At 43.2% G+C, this 25,364-nt stretch overlaps 1 protein-coding gene and 1 pseudogene across 1 annotated transcript; both read left to right on the top strand.

Moving 5' to 3' along the window:
• Positions 1-4,462: 4,462 nt before the first annotated feature.
• LOC129554027 (olfactory receptor 2AT4-like) lies at positions 4,463-5,425 on the top strand (annotated as a pseudogene).
• Positions 5,426-22,192: 16,767 nt separating this feature from the next.
• Positions 22,193-23,143, top strand: LOC129554026 (olfactory receptor 2AT4). Its single transcript, XM_055422679.2, has one exon. It carries the CDS (start codon positions 22,193-22,195, stop codon positions 23,141-23,143), a length of 951 nt encoding a protein of 316 aa, XP_055278654.2.
• Positions 23,144-25,364: the final 2,221 nt, after the last annotated feature.

The following is a 25,364-nucleotide window of genomic DNA, read 5'->3' as shown; positions in this document are numbered from 1 at the left end:
CTTTGCATGAAATGTTCCCTTGGTATATTTAATTTTCTTGAAGCGATCTGTAGTCTTTCCCATTCTATTGTTTTCTTCTATTTCTTTGCACTGATCACTGAGGAAGGCTTTCATATCTCTCCTTGCTATTGTTTGGAACTCTGCATTCAAATAGGTTTATATTTCCTTTTCTCCTTTGCTTTTCGCTTCTCTTTTCACAGCTATTTGTAAGGTCTCCTTAGACAGTCATTTTGCCTTTTTGCATTTCTTTTCCTTGGGGGTGGTCTTGATCCCTGTCTCCTGCACAGTGTCACGAACCTTTGTCCATAGTTTATCAGGCACTCTGTCTTTCAGATCTATTTCTTACTTCCACTGTATAATCATAAGGGATTTGATTCAGGCCTTACCTGAGTGGTCTAGTGGTTTTCCCTTCTTTCTTCAATTTATCTTATTAAATCCTCTCAAAAACTCATAAGATGGGTAATATTATTATGTTCCGTTTTATAGATGGAGAAACTCAGACTCAGAGTTCAAGTAGCTTGCCTAAAGTGACAAGCTGTGCTTAGTCACTCAGTTGTGTCTGACTCTTTGCGAGCCCGTGGATTAGCCCTTCAGGCTCCTCCATCCATGGGGTTGCTCCAGGCAGGAATCCTGGGATGGGTTGCCATGCCCTCCTCCAGCGGATCTTCCCAACCCAGGGATTGAACCCAGGTCTCCCACATTGCAGGCAGATTTTTACTGTCTGAGCCACCAGCGAAGCCCAAGTATACTGGAGTGGGTAGCCTATCCCTTCTCTAGGGGATCTTCCCAACCATAGCTAAAATATATTAGAACTGGTATTCAAACCCAGGACCCTATTTAGACCCTCTGCCCTGATCCATATGCAGAGTACAGTCCTGGGGTTGAAGTTCTGGGTCTGCCATGTAACTTTAATACTGAACATTAGCATAAGCATCAGTAAGTCATTTCACTTCTCTGGACCTCAATTTCCTCCTCGTGACCTGCCTGTCTCCCTTGACTGTTCTGGGGACCAAATGGAATAATGTCAGTAAAAGCTGCCCCATTGGGTGTAAAGTTCTGGAACCCATGAGGGCTATTAACAATGTTGTTCTCATTATCGGCAAATCTCAGAGGTAAATCCCATCCCAACACAAACTCTAGGAGGGGCCAAGAAGTCAATCCTGGGTGAGTAGGGAGGCTCAGTGCCCCAAAGGAGCCCTGCCTCGAGGGAGAGTACTCCAGCAGGCCTGGCCGAAAGGGAGGGTTAGGGGTTTAATTAGCCACAGCCCATCTGCTACCGGGATCTTCTCTGCCAGCCAGGTTGGAAGACACATAGGGGACACCACGAGAGGCATCAAGGTAGACAGGACTTGGCTGGTGAGTGAGCTGGGGGTGACGTGCCAGAGCTCAGCAAAGACCAGAGTGTGGAGACAGGGCAAGGATGTGGGAAGGAGGGATAGAACTGGGACCAGGGATCAGGAAGACTAGTTGGATGTACACAACAGGTAGGCACCAGGAGCCAGGTTTGCTGTGTGCATGTGTGCTGCAGAACCTTGGACCACAAACCCTGTCAGGTCTGTGTGCTCAGAGGTGGGATTCAAATCGTCCTGGCCAAGGCCTCCCATGGGAAAGCAAGGCTGATGGCAGCAGCAACATTGGAGACAGTAGCCCACTTGGGGCTTATAGTTGTTCCAGGCTCTTGTGTAGCATTGCTTCAGCATTCTCTCTGCAGAACTCTGCAACCCCGGGGGTCACAGATGAAGGAAATTAGCTGCAGTTAAGAGCTGGGAAGGGAATCTGGTCCCTTCTGACTCACAGTGCACACACTTGACTACTAAGGCCCTCAGGATATGCTGCAGATAAAGCCCCTGGCTGGCAGCAGGTACTCACTAGAGGGGAGAGCCCTCACCCTCACCCTCTCCCTTTGGGTCATGGGCCATGTGACATGTGCTCCGCCAGACACAGAGCAGACACTTGGGAAAGGGTTCATCTGATTAGAAACCCCTCAGAGTTCTTTTCCTCTAAACCCATCACTACACAGATGAGAAAAACAAGTGTTGGAGGATGGAGGGAATAAAAAGTACCCTCCAAATTGAGAAGACATTCTGAGACTGTAAAATGAGGCAGGCAGCTCCATATGATCAATGGATCTTTTTATTATAGGGTAACTTACAAGGTTGGAAGAGGGTGTTTGCTATGACCAGTGCATTCTCTTGGCAAAACTCTATTAGCCTTTGCCCTGCTTCATTCCGTGCTCCAAGGCCAAATTTGCCTGTTACTCCAGGTGTTTCTTGACTTCCTACTTTTGCATTCCAGTCCCCTAGAATGAAAAGGACATCTTTTTTGGGTGTTAGTTCTAAAAGGTCTTGTAGGTCTTCATAGAACCGTTCAACTCCGGCTTCTTCAGCGTTACTGGTTGCGGCATAGGCCTGGATTACTGTAATATTGAACGGTTTGCTTTGGAAACGAACAGAAATCATTCTGTCGTTTTTAAGATTGCATCCAAGTACTGCATTTCGGACTCTTTTGTTGACCATGATGGCTACTCCATTTCTTCTAAGGGATTCCTGCCCACAGTAGTAGATATAATGGTCATCTCAGTTAAATTCACCCATTCCAGTCCATTTTAGTTCACTGATTCCTAGAATGTCTATGTTCACTCTTGCCATCTCCTGTTTGACCACTTCCAATTTGCCTTGATTCATGGACCTAACATTCCAGGTTCCTATGCAATATTGCTCTTTACAGCACCAGACCTTGCTTCTATCGCCGGTCACATCCACAACTGGGTATTGGTTTTGCTTTTGCTCCATCCCTTCATTCCTTCTAGAGTTAGTTCTCCACTGATCTCCAGTAGTATACTGGGCACCTACTGACCTGGGGAATTCCTCATTCAGTATCCTATCATTTTGCCCTTTGATACTGTTCATGGGGTTCTCAAGGCAAGTATACTGAAGTGGTTTGCCATTCCCTTCTCCAGTGGACCACATTCGGCTGTGGTCCATGTGATCAGATCGACTAGTTTCCTGTGATTATGATTTCAGTGTGTCTGCCCTCTGATGCCCCCTCGCAATACCTACCATCTTATTTGGGTTTCTCTTACCTTGGGCGTGGGATATTTCTTCACAGCTGCTCCAAGAAAGTGCAGCCGCTGCACCTTACCTTGGATGAGGGGGTATCTCCTCAAGGCCGCCCCCCCCCCCGACCTTGAACGTGGAGTAGCTCCTCTTGGCCCTCCTGCGCCCACGCAGCCACCGCCTACTGGTCGTGGGGTAACTCTTCTCGGCCGCCGGCCCTGGCCTCAGGCGTGAGGTAGCTCCTCACAGCCGCGCCTCTTTGCGTGGTCGGTTGCGCCGGGGCCGGCGTCTCTCGCGTCTGCCGTCTGCGCCGCCGGGGCCGGCGTCTCCCTGATGCTGGGAAAGGTTGGGGGTGGGAGGAGAAGGGGACGACCGAGAATGAGATGGCTGGATGGCATCACCGACTCTGTGGACATGAGTTTGAGTAAACTCTGGGAGTTGGTGATGGACAGGGAGGCCTGGCGTGCTGTGATTCATGGGGTCGCGGAGAGTCGGACACGACTGAGCGACTGAACTGAACTGACTGAACTTACAAGGTGGTTTTATTATAGGGTAACTTATCAGGATCAAGCAGACAACAATCTGGAAAATTGAATCTAGAGCAATTCATAGCTGCACTATGCACCATGGAGGGGCCACTGGGACGATTTTATAGTTAATCTAGGGCATGGGGGTAAGTGCTTGGAGACAGGATATGCATTCCTAAATCAAGATTAATGAATGGATGACTGGTCTCGTGAGTGCCGGGAGTACATCACAGAGGATTTTCAGCATTGTTTGGGGACTAACAGCATAGAGGCCACATGATCCTAATTATTAAACAATATCTGTTAACTACAATGCCCTTGATGACAGAGAAGTGGGACGTGGAGCAGAGAAGGAACAGAAGCTCTTTCAAGGCACTTATCATAGCAATAACTAATAATTAACCATGTGATTGGCTTTTTAAAAAATATTTATGTATTAATTTGGCTCTTCTGGGTCTCAGTTGCCACATAGGGAATCTTCATTGCAGTATGTGTGATCTAGTCCCCTGATCAGGGATTGAATTCAGGCCCTCTGCACTGGGAGTACAAAGTCTTAACCACTGGACCACCAAGGAAATCCTATGTGGTTTGCTTTTAAACCCACCATCCTTCTATTAGAACTTAAGCCTTGTAAAGGCAGGGGCCTTATGTGCCTTATTTACCTTCTCACAGCCTTGTGCATTGTAGGTACTTACTAAATACACTATGGAAGAAGGAAGGAGAAAATTGTGGGTTAAGATGGAAGAATGACAGCATAAATGATTTGGATTGCAATCATTATAGAGTGCACTATACAGAATTCTCCTTCCGAACTTCTGTTTTATCTAGTTTCCAGATGCTCTGCCTGCCTGTCACCCTGGCATGTAGCTCTCTCCCACCATGTATGCCACAGCCTGTAATGGATCAAAAGACTCTTCACCCATCTTCTACCTGGTGGGCATCCCCTCTCTACAAGACGTCTTCTTCCTCCCTGTCTTCTTCACCTTCTTGTCCTTTTACCTGCTTATCCTGGTGGGTAACGCCCTGATCCTGGTGGCCGTGGTGATAGAGCCCAGACTCCATAAGCCCAGGTACTTCTTCCTGATCAACCTCTCAGCCCTGGACATCCTCTTCACCACATCCACCGTCCCAAAGATGCTATCCCTTCTCTTACTTGGGGACCACTACCTCAGTTTCTCTGCCTGCTTCCTGCAGATGTACCAGCTTCTCCTGCTCTGAAGCCTTCATCCTGGTGGTCATGGCCTATGACTGCTATGTGGCTATCTGCCGCCCACTGCACTACCCTGTGTTCATGACCCTGCAGACCAACGCTGCCCTGGCAGCCAGTACCTGGCTCACTGCTCTCCTTCTGCCCATCCCAGCAGTAGTGAAGACCTCCCAGATGGCATATGACAGCATTGCTAGAATCTACCACTGCTTCTGAGATCATCTGGCTCTAATTCAAGCCTCCTGCTCTGACACAACCCCACTCCCCCAGACCCTCATGGGCTTCTGCATTGCCATGGTGGTGTCCTTCCTGCCCCTTCTCCTGGCGCTTCTCTCCTATGCCCGCATCCTGACCTCAGTGCTTCGCATCGACTCCCAAGAAGGACGCACCAAAGCCTTCTCCACCTGAAGCTCCCACCTCCTGGTGGTCGGCACCTACTATTCATCCATTGCCGTAGCCTGTGTGGCCTACAGGGCTGACCTGCCCCTCAACTCCCACATCGTGGGCAACGTGGTGTTTGCTATTCTCAACCTGTCCTCCACCCTCTCATCTACACGCTGAGGAACAAGGATGTCAAAGCAGCCATCACCAAAATGGCATGTCCTCAAAACCTAGGGCATTCTAAGGACGTTTGATCCTTCAGTTCAGTTCAGTTCAGTCGCTCAATCGTGTCCGACTCTTTGCGACCCCATGAACCACAGCACGCCAGGCCTCCCTGTCCATCACCAACTCCCGGAGTTCACTCAAACTCATGTCCATCGAGTCGGTGATGCCATCCAGCCATCTCATTCTCTGCCGTCCCCGTCTCCTCCTACCCCCAATCCCTCCCAGCATCAGACTCTTTTCCAGTGAGTCAACTCGTCGCATGAGGTGGCCAAAGTATTGGAGTTTCAGCTTTAGCATAAGTCCTTCCAATGAACACCCAGGATTGATCTCCTGTAGGATGGACTGGTTGGATTTCCTTGCAGTCCAAGGGACTCTCAAGAGTCTTCTCCAACACCACAGTTCAAAAGCATCAATTCTTCGGCCCTCAGCTTTCTTCACAGTCCAACTCTCACATCCATACATGACCACGGGAAAAACCATAGCCTTGACTAGATAGACCTTGGTTGGCAAAGTAACGTCTCTGCTTTTTAATATGCTATCTATGCTGGTCATAACTTTCCTTCCAAGGAGCAAGCATCTTTTAATTTCATGGCTGCAATCAGCATCTGCAGTGATTTTGGAGCCCCAAAAAATAAAGTCTGACACTGTTTCCACTGTTTCCCCATCTATTTCCCATGAAGTGATGGGACCAGATGCCATGATCTTCGTTTTCTGAATGTTGAGCTTCAAGCCAACCTTTTCACTCTCCTCTTTCACTTTCATCAAAAGGCCTTTGAGTTCCTCTTCACTTTCTGCCACAAGGGTGGTGTCATCTGCATATCTGAGGTTATTGATATTTCTCCTGGCAATCTTGATTCCAGCCTGTGCTTCTTCCAGCCCAGCGTTCCTCATGATGTACTCTGCATATAAGTTAAATAAGCAGGGTGACAATATACAACCTTGACGTACTCCTTTTCCTATTTGGAACCAGTCTATTGTTCCATGTGCAGTTCTAACTGTTGCTTCCTGACCTGCATACAGGTTTCTCAAGAGGCAGGTCAGGTTGTCTGGGATTCCCATCTCTTCAGTTCAGTTCAGTTCAGTCGCTCAGTCGTGTCTGACTCTCCGCGACCCCATGAATCACAGCACGCCAGGCCTCCCTGTCCATCACCAACTCCCGGAGTTCACTCAAACTCATGCCCACAGAGTGGGTGATGCCATGCAGCCATCTCATTTTCGGTCGTCCCCTTCTCCTCCTGCCCCCAACTTTTCCCAGCATCAGAGTCTTTTCCAGTGAATCAACTCGTCGCATGAGGTGGCCAAAGTATTGCAGTTTCAGCTTCAGCATCAGTCCCTCCAATGAACACCCAGGATCGATCTCCCTTAGAATGGACTGGTTGGATCTCCTTGCAGTCCAAGGGACTCTCAAGAGTCTTCTCCAACACCACAGTTCAAAAGCATCAATTCTTCGGCGATCAGCTTTCTTCACAGTCCAACTCTCATATCCATACATGACCACGGGAAAAACCATAGCCTTGACTAGACGGACCTTTGTTGGCAAAGTAATGTCTCTACTTTTTAATGTATTATCAAGGTTGGTCATAACTTTCCTTCCAAGGAGTAAGCGTCTTTTAATTTCATGGCTGCAATCAGCATCTGCAGTGATTTTGGAGCCCATCTCTTAGATATAGTTAATCCTGCACCCAGGATACCTGTGTGTTAAGAAGAGAGAATGCCATAAAAAAATTTCTTTGAAGGAAACAATGACTTATAGCAGGGCCAAAAATGCACTATTGGACCTTCCCTTTCCAAAATTAATGAAAAGCTAAGTAATGAAATCAATCCTTTTGTGGAAAGAAATAAGAATGTCAGAGTATGTAAAGTATCTTCTTAATAGTATCAAGTAGATTTTTTAAGATAATAGGTCTAAAGTAAGAATAAAGACAAGAATGCAGACAAAGTAGTTATTAAGACATAGATAGGCATGTAGATCATTGAAAAACAGCAAAGAGCCCAGAAACAGACCCTTGGATATATGGGCAATTGATATATAAAGGACACTGTAGATCAGTGTATGACAGTATTAGAACTATCAGATATCCACATGTCAAAAGATGAAATTTGTCTCTTACCTCAAACACACACAAAAAACAATCTCAACCTAAATATGAAAGGCAGAACTATGCAACTGTATAGGAGACTATAGTTCTGATCTTGGAGAAGAAAAGTATTTCTTAAGTAAGATTTTTAAAACTAAATGTAGAGGAAAAAAAGCATAAATTTGACTGCTTTAAAATGTAAAATTTCTATTCATCCAAAGGCACCAAAAAGAGACTGGAAAGCCAGGCTACAGAAGAAAAGAAGTTATTTCTTATGTATATTATCAATAAAAAGACTCAAGATTCATAGCCAGGATATACAGAAAATCAAATCAATTTTTAAAACAGGTAGTCAAGCCATAAAAAAATACTGCTAGAGCAAAATACTGCACAGAAGGGAATAAACAAATGTCCAATAAATATAAGAAAATGTGCTCAAGCTCTTTAGTAATAGACGTGTAAATTACAACAGCAAATAGTTACCACTAGAAACCAATCAGACCGGCTAAAATGCCAAAGTCTGATGATACCCGGGTTGGCTAGGATGTGGATGGATGGAGCTCTCACACGCGGAGAGCGGGAGTGCTAATTGGTACAGCCGTTTCTGAAAACACTTCATCATTCTCTTGTGATGCTGAAGACACACATATTCTATGATCTAGCAACAGCAGCATTTCCCCAATTTGTGAAGTGTTCCTAAAATGTGACACTATATGCCAATGAAATATGAAGGAATTATGTATACATGCAACAACCTAGAAGAATCCCACAGTACTGAAAGAATCATGACTCAAAAGGACACATGTGATATGATTTCAGTTGTAGAAAGCTTAAAGACAGGCAAAGCTAAATACATTTTTTTAAATCAGTGCACACAGATGTCATTAACTATGAAGAAAAGGGAAGGTATATTTATTACAAACATCAAAATCATGGTTATTTCTGCAGGAGAGGGAGAGGGTTGTTCTCGGAGAGGGCTGCCGAGGGGCTTATGAGGTGTTGTCACTGTTTCATTCTCTCCTGAGTGATGGTGACATGAGTATTTTCTTTACAATTAAACTATTATATTTAGGCTTTATACAGTTCTGCTCTGTATGAATATTGTATCTTATTATAACCTCTGCCAAGGCATCATTCCACTGGGCAGACTTTCTGAGAGTAGTTCTCAAGGTTTGGTCAAAGTCTTCCCATGGGTACAATGGATGGTGGTGGTTTTCACATCCATGGTAAGCATCAAGCTGCTGAATATAGTTTTCTTCATTTGTCCATTCATTTAAGAAGTCTTTACTGAGCATCTGGGAAGTATTAATCTATATAGTGGGCTTCCCAGGTGGTGCTAATGGTAAAGAATCTGCCTGCCAATGCCGAAGACGTAAGAGACGTGGGTTCAATCCTTGGGCCGACAAGATCCCTTGAAGCAGGGCATGGCAACCCACTCCAGTATTCTTGCCTGAAGAATCCCACAGACAGAGGAGCCTGGCAGGCTACGGTCAAAGGGTCCAAAGAATTGGATACAACTGAAGCGACTTAGCACGCATGCACACCCGCACAATCTATACTGTAAAAGCTAAGACAGAGGTAATTCGGGACCATCACCACCCTCAATTCACTCGCAGTCTGGTGAGGAAGACAGACATGAGCGGAAAAAGTGTAATGAGGCAGATGATGTTTCAGAGGGAAGCACAAGGGGCAGCAGGAACCCAGGGTAATATCTAATCCAGTTCAGTCGCTCAGTCGTGTCCGACTCTCTGCGACCCCAAGCACGCCAGTCCTCCTGTCCATCACCAACTCCCGGAGTTCACTCAAACTCATGTCCATCGAGTTGGTGATGCCATCCAGTCATCTCATTCTCTGTTGTCCCCTTCTCCTCCAGCCCCCAATCCCTCCCAGCATCAGAGTCTTTTCCAGTGAGTCAACTCGTTGCATGAGGTGGTCAAAGTATTGGAGCTTCAGCTTTAGCATCAGTCCTTCCAATGAACACCCAGGACTGATCTCCTTTAGAATGGACTGGTTGGATCTCCTTGCAATATCTAATCCAAGATATCAATAAAAATGTCTTCCATAAATACTGTTAACCTACGCACTTGTTTCTGTTTGTCTGGGAGTCCTCATGGAGTTAACACCACGATGGATGTGAACTGATTGAATGGAAGCCCTAAACTGCTCCCATTGGAGAAGGAGAGATTTCACTGTAGTGCTGACCAGAGTCTACTCTCAAGAGTCTTCTCCAGCACCACAGTTCAAAAGTATCAATTCTTCAGGGCTCGGCTTTCTTCACAGTCCAACTCTCACATCCATACATGACCACTGGAAAAACCATAGCCTTGACTAGACCGACTTTGTTGGCAAAGTAATGTCCCTGCTTTTTAATATGCTGTCTAGGTTGGTCATAACTTTCCTTCCAAGGAGTATGTGTCTTTTAATTTCATGGCTGCAATCACCATCTGCAGTGATTTTGGAGCCCTGAAAAATAAAGTCAGCCACTGTTTCCACTGTTACGTCTTATAAATACTGAACTTTGTTTTCCTCCTAATGAACTTATTTTGTCATTTACCGTCCTTTTCTTTTTTTTTTTTTTTACTGAGTTAACACTTTATTTTATTTTATTTTTTTTTTTTGAACAGAGGAAAATTTATGCGTCGAACCTGGACTGGTCACTTATGATAATATACATGCTACAATTCCATTCTCCCCAATCATTCCACCTTCACCCTCTCCCACAGAGTCCCAAAGACTGTTCTAAATGCCTATGTCTCTTTTGCAGTCTCTTATACAGGGTTCAGGTTACCATTTTTCTAAATTCCATATATATGCGTTAATATACAGTATTGATGTTCTTCTTTCTGGGTTACTTCACTCTGTATAATTGGCTCCAATTTCATCCACCTCATTAAAACTGATTCAAATGCATTCTTTTTGATGGCTGAGAAATACTCCATTGTGTATATGTACCAAAGCTTTCTTATCCATTCATCTGCAGATGGACATCTAGGTTGCTTCCATGTCCTGGCTATTATAAACAGTGCTGCAATGAACATTGGAGTACATGTGTCTCTTTCAATTCTGGTTTCCTCGGTGTGTATGCCCAGGAGTGCGATCGCTGGATCATATGGCAGTTCTATTTCCAGTTTTCTGAGGAATCTCCACACTGTTCTCCATAGTGGCTGTACTAGTTTGCATTCCCACCAACAGTGTAAGAGGGTTCCCTTCTCTCCACACCCTCTCCAGCATTTATTTCATGTAGACTTTTGGATAGCAGCCATTCTGACTGGTGTGAAATGGTATCTCATTGTGGTTTTGATTTGCATTTCTCTGATGATGAGGGATGTTGAGCATTTTTTCATGTGTTTGTTAGCCATCTTTATGTCTTCTTTGGAGAAATGTCTGTTTACCGTCCTTTTCTTACCCCCTAAAATCACAGTCTATCTCTATTTTAAACTTTTTTGAATCCTAAAAAATAAAAATTTAATCAGTAGTTTAAGATGGGAGTAAAAACAACATATTTGTACACTGATGGAAATAATCCAGGAGAGAATAAAAAAATTGGTGATATGAGGCAGAAGGGAACATTATTGAAAGGGGCATGAAAAGTTCATGGGAACAGACCAACTTCCTAGGCAGGGCATGAGCACAGATGGTGGTAGGTGAGGGAAGACAGGATAGAACTCGCGGGACTTCTCTCCTCATTAGCTGTAGTGACAATGGGAATAGGTATCCGTGGACTGAGAAGAGAAGGAATGAAAAAGACATGTAGAAAAGAAGACAAGGGAACAAAGCAGGGACATATAGGATGACTGCTTGCCAGTCTTAAGGTCCTACTTGAGTCAGGTTTATAGCCCTCAGAACCTTCTTGCATTAAATGCAGATAAGGTGTACTTCCATCAGGAAAATACTTCCTGAAAATCAATTTCACTTTAACCTAAAAATGTAGTGCTCATCCTGAGTCATAGGGTACACAACTAATAGTCCTAATGTTACTGATTCTTCCCAGTGGAGACCTAAAAAAACAACAACAAACAAAAATCAACTAAGCATTGGAGTAATCACATAAGCCAAGCTGTATTACAGGCAGAGATGATCGGATTTTTTAAAAGTAATCTGTCCTCACAAATGGCTACCAAAGCTTCTTGTCAGAAAAATCAAATCTGTCAGCTAAATGACACAAGCTGTCATGTATTAAGCATGTATATCATGAGCCTTCTATGTACTATATTTCATATTTCAATGATACTCAATGTTACTTGGAGAGGAGGGAAGAAGAAATATTAAAAAATAATTTAAAAAATGATTCTAAAATTTCAAAAACTAGTTTAAAATACATTTAAACTTAATTAGAATGTTGAATTCTAAAGCTGACTTTACTTATCACTTATGCAAAGTGAAAATTCTTCCTTGAAAGTTAAAGTTGCTTAGTCATGTCCGACTCTTTGCGACTCCATGGACTGTAGCCTGCAAGGCTCCTTTGTCTGTGGAATTCTCCAGGCCAGAAAACTGGAGTGGGTAGCTGTTCCCTTTTCCAGGGGATTTTCTCAACCCAGAAATTGAATCCAGGTCTCCTGAATTGCTCACAGATTCTTTACCATCTGAGCCACCATGAAAGCCCAAGAATACTGGAGTGGGTAGCCCATCCCTTCTCCAGGGGATCTTCCCGACCCAGGAATCAAATCAGGGTGGATTCTTTACCAGCTGAGCTACCAGGGAAGCATATTTATGTAACATTCTTTTTTTGGCCACACTTCACGGTATGCAGGATCTTAGTTCCCTGACCAGAGATCAGACTCACGCTCCCACACAGTGAAAGTGTGGATTCTTAACCACTGGACAGACAGGGAGGTCCCTGTAATACTATTTTTATGCATTGATTATTTATATTCTTTATGGTAAATGAAGTGGTTATAGTATACTAAATTCTTATTGTGTTCTTTCTTTTTGTATTCCAAATAACATGGTTCACTTTAATTTATGTTCTTCTTATGTTTTTTCAAGTATATTGCCAGAATTGTTCACACTAACCTTGTCTAGTTTCACCTTTGACTTCATTATTTCTACACTAACTTTTTATGGTTTTAAGCAATACATTTTAAAAATAATATGCACACTTTTTCTATGCTTTCTTTAAAATGATAAAGGCTGTCACTGCTGTGCTGTGCTGTGCTTAGTCACTCAGTCGTGTCCGACTCTTTGCGACCTGTGGACTGTAGCCCACCATGCCCCTCTGGCCGTGGGCATTCTCCAGGTAAGAATACTGGAGTGGGTTGCCATACCCACCTCCAGGGACTCTTCCCAACTAGGGAATCAAACCCAGGTCTCCCACATTGCAGGGAGATTCTTTACTGTCTGAGACACCAGAGAAGCCCATTACTGAATACTAGTTTCACAATATTTAGAAATTAAACAGCACACTTTTAAATAACCAATGGGTCAAAAAAAGATATCACAATGGGAATCAGACAATATTTTGAGATGAAGGAAAATGAAAAGCTTAGGAGATGCAGCTAAAACAGTGCTTGTGCTGTGCTGTGCTTAGTCGTTCAGTAGTGCCAGACTCTTTGCAATCCCATGGACTGTAGCCCGCCTGGCTCCTCTGTCCATGGGGATTCTCCAGGCAAGAATACCGGAGTGGGTTGCCATGTCCTCCTCCAGGAGATCTTCCCAACCCAGGGATCAAACCCAGGTCTCCCACACTGCAGGCAGATTCTTTACTGTCTGAGCCACCAGGGACTCTCAAGAATACTAGAGTGGGTAGCCTATCCCTGGATCCTCCTGACTCAGGAACTGGGGTCTCCTGCATTGCAGGTGGATTCTTTACCAGCTGAGCTACCAGGGAAGCCCAAAACAGTGCTTAGAAGGAAATTTATAGCTGTAAATACTTATATAAATATTTACATTTAAAAGGGGAAATCTCAAAATTAATAACCTAATTTTTAACTTTAAGATATTAGAAAAGAAAAACAAACTAAATTCAAAGCAGTAGGCATGAAATAATGATAAAGATTAGACTGAAAATAAATGAAAAGAGAATAGAAAAGCTGCAGAGAAGATAAACAAAACCAACACTGATTCTTTAAATGTATCAACAAATTTGACAGGACTTTATCTGGACTGACCATGAAAAAAGAAAGAAGAGCTAATTACTGAAATAAAAATGAAAAGAAAGACATCAATACCATCTACAGAGACATAAATAAGAAATGTTAAAAGAGACCACCATATAACATCTGGAAGGAAAAGCTGAGTTCATCACTAGCTTAAGCACAGGAAAGCTATAGTTTCTGGCATGGTTTGTTTCTGAGCAACACAGGGAGCTGATCTTAAATAGAGTTGTGGAAAATGTGGAGATTAGGGGTTGGTGGACTTTCAGGAGTAGGAGTATCTAGGGGTTGGTTTGCCTTTAGCCATGCAAGTGTAGTTACTGGAGTGAAGCAGTTGCTGAGTGACTGATTGATTGGCTGGCTTTCAGCAATATGTACTGATGCAGAGCTGTCATTGAGCGACGAAAACAGGTTTAAAAAAGTTATGGTGACTATTTGTCACCATAGTTATAGAAGAACCAGTAATTTCCTCAAGTTTGAGAACATTTTTATTCTCAGAGGTAAATAAATAAATAATATTTTATTCCATAATGTGATAATAGTAAGTTTTAGAATATTGACTTTTTACATGGAAATCTCAGCCAACTGTTTAGCTCTTCTATTTAGGTTCATTTTCTTTAGTAAAACAAAATAAAGTTAGAAACCTAAAAGGAATCTAAATCTTGGTTTGTGCTTGTTTTCTCTGACTTAACTGTTGTACTCCAAGTAGGTTCTTCTGGCCCAAGTTTCCAAGTTTTTCAATTAGTGTCATCCATAACATCCCAGAAAGCCTGCCAAAAGCTGGTTCTGCTTGTTTATTAAGGAGTTCTGTAGTGTCTGAGAAACAGAAAACAGAACAAAAGAATCCACCTAACAATCTGGTTATTCTATAAAATTCTTTGTCTTTTACTTAAGAATGGTTAGATTATCTCCCCCAGAAACAATTTCAGCATTTACCTTTACCATCCAGAAGTAGAGATCCACATGTATAAATTTATCCCCAACTCAAATTTTTCTCTTTGATCAAAAGGAGTAGATCTGGAGAGGAAGAGATGACATATATAGTTCTCGTTTGTTATTCAAAGAAACTTTCAAAACCACCTTCAGCTCCATCACGAAGTTCATTAGATCAGGAGGGACTGCGGTACCAGTTTCTGGTTTCCATGAAGTTTTGTACTCAGCTGCCAAGGCTTAGTAACCTTGCATCCTGCAGTTATAAATCTATAGTGAGTAGAGTTTCACTATGGAAGTCTCTTCTCAGTGTTCTCAGACTCTGTGGGTTTGAAGCTGGGACCATCCCTGTCTATGCACACATGCAGATTTTAAAATCTATAAAATAAAATCAAATCTATTCATACAGTAGAAACTAATACAACAGTGCAAAACATCTGTACTCCAATAAAAATGAATTTTAAGAAATAAATAAAATAAAACAAAATCTACTTACTGCTCACCCCAGAATTCCTACTTCTAAGAATCTATCTCAGAGATATATTTGGGCATATGTGCCCCTCAAATGTATGTTAAAGAGTGGGAGAAAAGAACTGCAAATGAAACCACCAACAAAAGATTAATCTCCAAAGTATATAAGCAGCTAATGGAACTCAACACCAGAAAAACAACCCAATCAAAAAATGGGTGGAATACCTAAACAGACATTTCTCTGAAGAGGATGTACAGATAACCAACAAACACATGAGAAAGTGCTCAACATCGCTCACTATTAGAGAAATGCAAATTAAAATTACAACGAGGTAAAACTAAGATCATGGCATCCAGTTCCATCACTTCATGTCAAATAGATGGGGAAACAGTGGAAACAGAGGCTGACTTTATTTTTCTGGGCTCCAAAATCACTGTAGATGGTGATTGCAGCCATGAAATTAAAAGACACATACTCCTTGGAAGGAAAGTTATGACCAATCTAGACAGCATATTAAAAAGCAGAGACATTACTTTGCCGACAAAGGTCCATCTAGTCAAGGCTATGGTTTTTCCAGTGGTCATGTATGGATGTGAGAGTTGGACTATAAAGAAAGCTGAGCCCTGGAGAATTGATACTTTTGAACTGTGGTGTTGAAGAAGACTCTTGAGAGTCCCTTGGATGCAAGGATATCCAACCAGTCCATCCTAAAGGAGATCAGTCCTGGGTATTCATTGGAAGGACTGATGTTGAAGCTGAAACTCCAATACTTTGGCCACCTGATGCAAAGAGCTGACTCATTTGAAAAGACCCTGATGCTGGGAAAGATTGAGGGCAGGAGGAGAAGGGGGCGACAGAGAATGAGATGGTTGGATGGCATCACTGACTCGATGGACAAGAGTTTGTGTAAACTCCAGGAGTTGGTGATGGACAGGGAGGCCTGGCGTGCTGTGGTCCATGGGGTCACAAAGAGTCAGACATGACTGAGTGACTGAACTGAACTGAACTGATCCCCTCACACCAGTCAGAATGATCATCAACAAAAAAATCTACAAACAATAAATCTGGAGAGGATGTGGAGAGAAGGGAATCTTCTTTCACTGCACATGTAAACTGACATAGCTACTACAGAGAACAGTATGGAGATTACTTTAAAAATTATGAATCAATCTATCAGATGAACCAGAAATTCCACTATTGGGCATATACCCTGAGAAAATCATAATTCAAAAAGACAACATGTACCCCAATGTTCATTGCAGTATTATTTACAATAGTCAAGACATGGAAGCAACCTAGATGTTCATCAACAGACGAATGGATAAAGAATCTGTGGTACATTTTTACAATGAAATATTACTCAGCCATAAAAAGGAACAAATCTGAGCCAGTTGTAGTGAGGTGGATGAACCTAGACCCTGTTATACAGAGTGAAGTAAGCCAGAAAGAGAAAAACAAATAACCTATGCATATGTATGAAATCTAGAAAAACTGTACTGATGAACCTATTTCAGGCAGGAATAGATATGCAGTCATAGAGAATAGATTTGTGAACATAGTGGGGGAAGGAGAGGGTGCGAGAAAGTGAGAGAGTAGCAGTGAAACATATACATTCCCACGTGTACAATAGTTAGTGGGAAGTTGCTCTATAACACAGACAGCTCAGTTTGCTGCTCTGTGACAACCCAGAGGAGTGGGATGGGGTGGGGGCTGGAAGGAGGTTCAAGAGGGAGAAGACATATGGATTCTTATGGCTGATTCATGTTGTTGTATGACAGAAACCAATACAACATTGTAAAGCAATTAGCCTCCAATTAAAAGTAAGTTTTTAAAAAAAGTATGTTAATTATAACATTGTTCATAATATCAATAATTGGATATAGCGCAAATATCCACTAGCAGGATAATTATTAAAATATATAATACCCATACCATCAAACACCAAATATCAGATAAAAGAATGAAGTAGATCAGACATAGAAAGATTCCAAGACTTATTAAGTTAGAATATAAGTGACACAATAAGTACAGAATGATTCCACTTATGCTAAAAGCAAAACACAACTGCTGCTGCTAAGTCACTTCAGTCGTGTCTGACTCTGTGTGACCCCATAGATGGAAGCCCACCAGGCTCCCCCGTCCCTGGGATTCTCCAAGCAAAGCTATGCACATACAAATGTTTAGAAAAGGTCTGAAAGGAACACACCAAATCGGTCATAGTGATGACTTGTGAGGAGGGAAGGGGAACTGTGCGAAAGGGCTGATGTGAAGAAAATTTCCATTTTTTATTCAAAAAAGCTCTGAATTGATGAAGATATTTAACAATGAGATCTACTTGTTACTTGTGAAATTTAAAAAAAAATTTTTTTTAACATTTTGCACACATTAGTGAAAGAATAACGGAAAGAGAGCTGTGGAACCAAAGGAGAGAATCAGAAAGCCTGAGGCAGGAACGGGCTTTGGCACTGCCTGGGGGTGAGACCCCCACCTCACATATAGCATCACCGATTATATTCTAATCATGGGACAGGGTTTCCTAGTTAAGTTCATTAAAATAATAGTTCTGGAGACTTCCCTAGTGGTCCGGTGGTTAAGAATCTACTTTGCAGTGCAGGGCACTCAGGTTCAATCCCTGTCCTGGAAAATAAATTCCCACATGCCATGGTGCACTTAAGCCCACAAGACACAACAGAAGGTCCTGCATGAGGCAACTAAGGCCCAACACAGCCAAATAAATAAAGCTCGACTATTAGCAAAATATTCACCTTCCATTCATCAAGCAAAGTGTTTAAAGTCAATGTTGCAGTCTATTTGTTTAATCAGAAAAAAATAATAATAGCTCTCACTTAATTGAATGTTTATCTTGTGATAGACACCGGGCTAAGCACAAAATCTTCCCAGTAGCCCCTTACACTCTCTTACAAGATAAGGGAAGGAAGGCTCAGTGAGCTTAAGGTGACATCATTGGGAAGAACTCAGGTCTCAGCCACAAGATGATGCACTGCTGAACCAGATTTGGGGTCCAAATCCCAGCTCTGCCACCAGCAACCCATGTGACCTAAGTCAAGTCACTCTACTTCTCCAAATCTCAGTTTCCTCAAATGCGATATAGTAGGAATCATCCTACTGGCTATTGTGAGACCAGCTAGGAAAACAGGAATCAAACTGCTTTGTTAGTGATAAAGTTCTGGGACCCATGAGGATGGTTAATGACGTTGTTTTCATTATCTGCAAAGCCAAGGGCCAAGTCCCCCATTCCACCCTAGGAAGTGTTCCCAGTGGGCAGAGGTGGGGTCCCATAGGGGAGCCAACTTGAAGGAGAGCACCCCCACAGGGCCTGGCTCTGGGCTTTAATGGGCCATGGCTCGGCTCCAACCTGGCTCTTTCCCCGGGGCCAAGTGTGATGACTCCACAGAAGACACCAAGGTGGATCAGGCATAGCAGGTGAGCGGGGCTGGGGAGGGAGTGTTCAGAAGGGAGAAAAGTCTGGGGTGGATGGGCAGGCAAGCTCAGGGAGGCCAGGAGCCCAGGCGTACACACGTGCTGTGCTAGCATCCGGATCCCCGTGTGCACACACAGTCTGAATATGTGACCCCAGGTCAGCCACCTTGGCGGGACAGACAGGGATGTGCAGTCACAAGCAAGAGGCCTATGAGCTTGTAAGAGTTTCTCACAAGGAAGCAAGGCTGAGGATGGTAAAAGAAATGGGAATATTCGACAAGGTGTCCATCAGCACTGTGAGTCACACAGGAGAGAGCTGCAGTTCAGAGAGGGGAAGTGAAAGAGGCAGAGCCAGAAGGGAAACCCAGGCCCTTCCAATTCCACGTCATCAACCCACACTCTGTAATTCACACCTATTCTCCTTTGCTGTGGGAATAGCATGGGGTAGGGGAAATATGAGAGAATGGCATGGATTTGGGAGTTGTAGAGAGGTACAGTGACAAAATGACTATAAAGAATGAAGCATGCACCAGGAGCTTAATAAATGGGAGAATCTTACTCTCTCTTCTAGAGTCTTAGGCCAGGAGGCATTCAGCTCAGACCGTTTGTGGGGCCAAATCCAGAGGGGACACTAAAAAGTGTGTATTGAGTGGAAGGAGATTATCTCTCCCAAGGTGTTCCTTTTGCAGATGGGAAGACTGAGGCCTTGAGGCCCAAAGTCACAGCAAGCAAGGGGCCAGGACTCTGGGCTGCCAGGCAGGGCACAGTCTTTTGCCAGCAGGCTGGCTCCAGAACAACCTCTGCTCTCACCCCTCATTGAACAAATATCTGTTTTTCTTCAACCCTCAGTTTCTCCTTTGTTGAAGGGGCATAACCACTCCCTGGCAAGATTTCATGATGGGAAGAGAAATGCGTGGTGTCAGGCTGGACATTGAGTGATTGGTTTTTCTGTTCTTCTCTGTCCCCGCCAGCTCTGTAACTGGCTCATAGATAATACTGACCAAAGAAATGGTCTTCTAACAATGTTTAGTGCCCTTAAGTCCTGAAAACACCCCCTGAAATATGTATTCAAAATAAAATTATTTAATCTAAACCACAAAATAAATGTAAAGAAGTCAAAAATTTTTCCGATTTTTGCTGTGTTGTTACATCAAATTATGCTTTTTTAAAATATCGAACACTAACATTTTTTCATGTTGTTATCTAGCTAGCACCCTAAACACATGTTTTGTTGGTTTGTTGCATAGACCCACTCTGCCAAGCAGAAGTTTAGGGAAGGAAAGTGTATCAGTGCCTTTAGGATGAGCAAATAAACATCAACATACTGATCTGTCTTGTGGCCCCAAGTAGATGAGGCAAACTGGGCTCATTGCTTAGTTATCCTGGACTCAAAGTGATAATCCAGCCCTGCTGATGGTCTAATTCTGGTTCTGTCATTCACTTACTGTGTGACCGTGGGCAAATGACAGCCTGCTACTGAGCCCCCCACCTTTTGTGTTCCCTGCTATATAAGAAAAGGGTTCAGTTCAGTTCAGTTCAGTCACTCAGTCGTGTCCGACTCTCTGCGACCCCATGAATCACAGCACGCCAGGCCTCCCTGTCCATCACCAACTCCCGGAGTTCACTCAAACTCATGTCCATCGAGTCGGTGATGCCATCCAGCCATCTCATTCTCTGTCGTCCCCTTCTCCTTCTGCCCTCGATCCCTCCCAGCGTCAGAGTCTTTTCCAGTGAGTCAACTCTTCGCATGAGGCAGTTAGACTATTTATTGCTAATGATCCTTTTGTTCTAATTTTATGAGTGAGTAGCAAATCAAAGCCTGTTGGGAAACTGCATTCTGGCCCTTGTCTCTGGAACCCCAAGTTCCTAAGAAGGGTGCTGGTGCTTCATTAAATAGAATATCAGGCCTAGTTACAACCGTGGGCTCCCAGTCTGATGGAGCCACAAACAAATCAACAGACAGAGAAGAGACAATCTATCGTGATCATAGCGATGACCGAAAAAAGCACGTGAACAGTGAGAGCCAGGAAAGAGACCTCCAAGCCAGCTGAGATCAACAAAGTCCTCTTGGAGGAGGGAACACTGGAGCTTAATTTGGAAAAAGAATGAGGCAAGAGCAAGGAGTTGCCATTTGACGATAGAGTCAGGAGAAATAAGGCTATAAGAAGATAAGCTTCAAATGGAGGCTATGGGACCATCTCTCACAAAAAGTCCTTAATGAATACTGGATGGGAGCTTGGACACTGGGTGCAAGACCTACCTCTACTATGAATTGTCAGTTGACATTAAGAAAAGAGTTTCCGGGCTTCAGACTCAGTATCTGTCTCCCCCACTTAATAGAAATGAGCCAGAGGTGGGAGGAGTTGGACTTGATGGCTCTGAATTTTTGCCCCTCAAACCCCAACTCAGTTGAACTCAGTGACATTCAATCCAAAATTGACTTCTCTGAGCTCTTACAACATGCAAGAAAATAAAGGTGATTTGCATCAACTTGGGTGTGAGAGAAACCTGGTGATTGGCTTTGGGAGACTGGATCTGGTCAGCTGAGGGTTCATTCTTTTAAGGCAAGGTGCAGGAATTCTGCTTTTCTGCTTAGCTAATGGAGGCAAACCTCTAGAATATTTTTTTTCTTTAAAGGAAGACTTCACAACGGAGTGGCTTATTTCAGGTGTCTTTTACAAAGACATTTTACCAGCCTTCACCAACTTACAGGGAATCATGCCTCCCTCCACATTTAAGAAACCTAAGAGCAATTTGGAATTTAGGGTTGTTGTTGACAATATCATCTTAGAAAAGGAGACAGAAAGAGAAAATTGTTGTCCAATCTCTCTCCACATGAAAACTTAAGTTCTAGATTCTCCAGAAGCCATAACATAGAATAAATAGACTTAGTCTGGCAGTCAGAGGTCTGGGTTCTGGTCCTAGCTCTGCTGTGTAATCTTGGGCAAGCTCTTGCCCCTTCTGTCTACAAAGAAAAAAAAACAAACCTGGCTGGACATGTCTATATTTGGCATTTTTATAATTCAGTGGCATGAAAGATATTTTATCAGAAGCAACATCAGGGATGGAGTAATCTCAGAGTCATATTCCCAGAGAAGAAAAGAGCTGGTGATCGTAGGTTCACTTTGGAGGACCGCTCCTACCTGGAAATCCAACTCATTGCATCCTTCTTGCACCTGTGTTTCTGCAAATTACTGAAAAATATGATTTGTGTAATTCACTCAGGTTTGCCTAATGGCTGCAGTGGAAGTGTTGGGCTAGCGTGATCTATTATATTCTACACAGAAATGCAAGTACTGACACCTAGTTTAGAAGGAGTTGGGAAGAACCACTATTCGAGGCTTACAAGAGAAGAATAAGCTTGATAACTATGTGAGCAATAGCATGCTGCAAAGAACCTTGGAGAAAGCAGTCCTTCCAAAGCAACGTGGTGGAACTTTGAGTGCAAAAGAAGAGGCATGGGTTCAAGGACTTTGCCTGCCTTCTCCATTTTCATCACTGTGTCAGCTGAACATAGAAAGTCTTTCATTTGGTAGGTTATTAGTTAATTAATAATTAGTTTGACGAAAGGAGGTAGAAGTTTTGGGTTCATATGGTAGGAGTTAACACCACAACCTACTAATCAGTCCTCAAGAGCTGGTTGTAATATTACTTTTATATTTTGACTAGAGTGTAATATTGTAGATTTCTCATTCCATAATCCTCTGATTCTATTGTTTCCAGATATTCCAGTGTCCAGATGTTCCAGCTGCCCATCTCCCAGAAATCCAGCTCTGGCTCACTATGGAGGCCACAACCTGTAATGGATCAGCAGGTGGCTCACCAGTCTTCTACCTGGTGGGCATCCCCTCTCTGCCAGAGTCCCTCTTCCTCCCTGTGTTTTTGATTTTTCTCCTTTTCTACCTTCTCATCCTCACGGGTAACGCCCTGATCCTGGTGGCTGTGGTGGCAGAGCCCAGCCTCCACAAGCCCATGTACTTCTTCCTGATCAACCTCTCAGCCCTGGACATCCTCTTCACCACAACCACTGTCCCCAAGATGCTGTCCCTATTCCTGTTTGGGGACCATTTTCTCAGCTTCACTTCCTGCTTATTGCAGATGTACCTCTTCCAAAGCTTTACATGCTCTGAAGCCTTCATCCTGGTGGTCATGGCCTATGACCGCTATGTGGCTATCTGCCGCCCACTGCACTACCCTGTCCACATGACCCCGCAGACCAACGCTGCCCTGGCAGCCAGTGCCTGGCTCACTGCCCTCCTTCTGCCCATCCCAGCAGTAGTGAAGACCTCCCAGATGGCATATGACAACATTGCTAGAATCTACCACTGCTTCTGCGATCATCTGGCTCTAGTTCAAGCCTCCTGCTCTGACACCACCCCCCAGACCCTCATGGGCTTCTGCATCGCCATGGTGGTGTCCTTCCTGCCCCTTCTCCTGGTGCTTCTCTCCTATGCCCACATCCTGGCCTCAGTGCTTCGCATCGGCTCCCGAGAAGGACGCTCCAAAGCCTTCTCCACCTGCAGCTCCCACCTCTTGGTGGTCGGCACCTACTATTCATCCATTGCCGTAGCCTATGTGGCCTACAGGGCTGACCTGCCCCTTGACTTCCACATCATGGGCAATGTAGCATATGCTATTCTCACACCAATCCTCAATCCCCTCATTTACACTCTAAGAAACAAGGATGTCAAGGCAGCCATTACCAAAATCACACATCTTAAGACCCAGGCTTGAACAGGAGCCCTTGACCTTTAGATGCAGCTAATTCTGCTCTCAGGATACCAAATAACAGTGCCCAGCACAGATTGTTGTTGTTGTTGCTTAATTGCTAAGTCGTGTCCGGCTCTTTGCAACACTATGGACTGTAGCCTGCCAGGCTCCTCTGTCCATGGGATTTCCCAGGCAAGAATACTGGAGTGGGTTGCCACTTCCTTCTCCGAGGGGTCTTCCCAACCCAGGGATCAAATCTGCATCTTCCCAACCCAGGGATCAAATCGAATCATTAGCAGGCGAATTCTTTACCTCTGAGCCACCAGGGAAGACCCCAGCACAGATTAGGAGCTCAATAAATATTCTTGAGTAAGTAAATCAGTAAATATAGAATGGTAAAAGAAAATTCTGTTGAGCAGTCAACTTCAACAGTGGTTGTCATATTTTGGTCCAGGGCTTTCCCCCTAGTGCAATGGAATAATGTTCATCTTTATATGATATCTTGCACTGTATAAGAATTTCACTTCTTCATAAGAAGCTTTTTCTTTTTTAAAAAAAAAAAATCTGCATGGCAAAAAAATCTTTATAAGCAAAGTCAAAAAACAAAAGACTTACATCACAGGGAAAGGGCAAATATCCAAAATAGATAAAGAGTTCTGGAGAAGGAACTGGCAATCCACTCCAGTATTCTTGCCTGGAGAATCTCATGGACAGAGGAGCCTGGCGAGCTACAGTCCATGGGCAGGGGGGTGGTCACAAAGAGTTGGACATGACTGAGCGATAAAATATTTACATACTTCTTGAATTTTTAGAAGAAAAATCTAACATACAAATATAAAAATGGGCAAAATATATGAAAATATAAGTTACCAGAAAAATGCAGTGGTCTTTAAACAATGAAAAAGTATTTAGTCTACTGTATTAAAATACTGTATAAAAAGAATACAAATTAAAACTACAGTGTGAATTTCCCTAGTGGTCCAGTGGTTAGGAATCTGTCTGCCAGTGCAGGGGACATGGGTTTGAACCCTAGTCTGGGAAGATTTCACATGCTGCAGGGCAACTAAACCCATGTGCCACAACTGCTAAGCCTGTCCTCGAGAGCCCATGAGCCACAACTACTTTGTCCATGTGCTGCAACTACTGAAGCCCATGAGTTCTAGAGTCCATACTTCGCAACAAGAAAGTCACTGCAATAAGAAATTTCTGCACTGCAACTAGAGAGTATCTCCTCACTGCTCACCACAACTAGAGAAAGCCTGGTACAGCCAAAAATAAATATAAATAGCAAATAAAAAGTTTTTAAACTACACTGAAGTGCCATTTTCCACACAATCAATAGATTAGCAAAACAATATTTTGGCAATATGCATGTAATAAATCAGAACTCTTGTAAATTGCTTGTGAGGATGCAAATTGATAGAGCATCACTGTGATACCCACCAAAAGTATATATGCATTTACCCTTGGACCCAGAAATCTCATTTCTAGGAATCAATCTCAAAGATACATTGGCAATAATTCATTAGGCTACTCATTCATCATTAGGGAACAGGTTGAAAAAAAATTTTTTTCAAGTATAATGCATCTATAAAAAGGAAGTGATAAAGCTGTATACTCATCTAGGATATGTTAATGGACTTCCCTGGTGGCTCAAATGGTAAAGAATCTGCCTGCAATTCTTGGGTTGGGAGACCTTGGGTTGGGAAGATCCCTTGAAGAAGGGCATGATAACCCACTGCAGTATTCTTGCCTAGTGAATCCCATGGACAGAGGTGCCTGGCGAGCTATGGTCCATAGGGTCGCACCGAGTTGGACACGATTGGAGTGACTTTGCACACATGCACACAGAAAGATGAAACCTCTGAATTAATAAAGCTGGTTACCTACAAGGAGAGAGAGGGAACAGAGTAGAGGGGACAGGAACAGAAACAAGACAAACTTAAATGTACAATCTGACTCTAGATGTATATACAATTTATATATAATTAAAAGAAATAAAAAAGAAAAAAATACGATTCCCTCCTTTTTAAAATAAACAGAAGCACTTGACCTTAGATGTCCATCAAATTAATGGCATGATCATTAGGAAAATTACTGTAAGAGTCATTGAAACAGTGCTTTGACTGTACATCCTAAGAGGGATATAATTTAAAAACAAGAAAAATCATAACAGTTTAAATTACACTGAGAAGCCTTTTTAAAAATATATGTTACAGTTTTACTTAAGAGAGTAGACTGAAAT

This window comes from Moschus berezovskii, chromosome 14 (assembly GCF_049115385.1).
Source record: "Moschus berezovskii isolate FMDL1 chromosome 14, NW_MosBer_1.0, whole genome shotgun sequence".
In the NCBI taxonomy this organism is placed as follows: domain Eukaryota; kingdom Metazoa; phylum Chordata; class Mammalia; order Artiodactyla; family Moschidae; genus Moschus; species Moschus berezovskii.
Note: the sequence above shows the minus strand (reverse complement) of the source record. Positions and strands in the feature narration are given on the sequence as shown.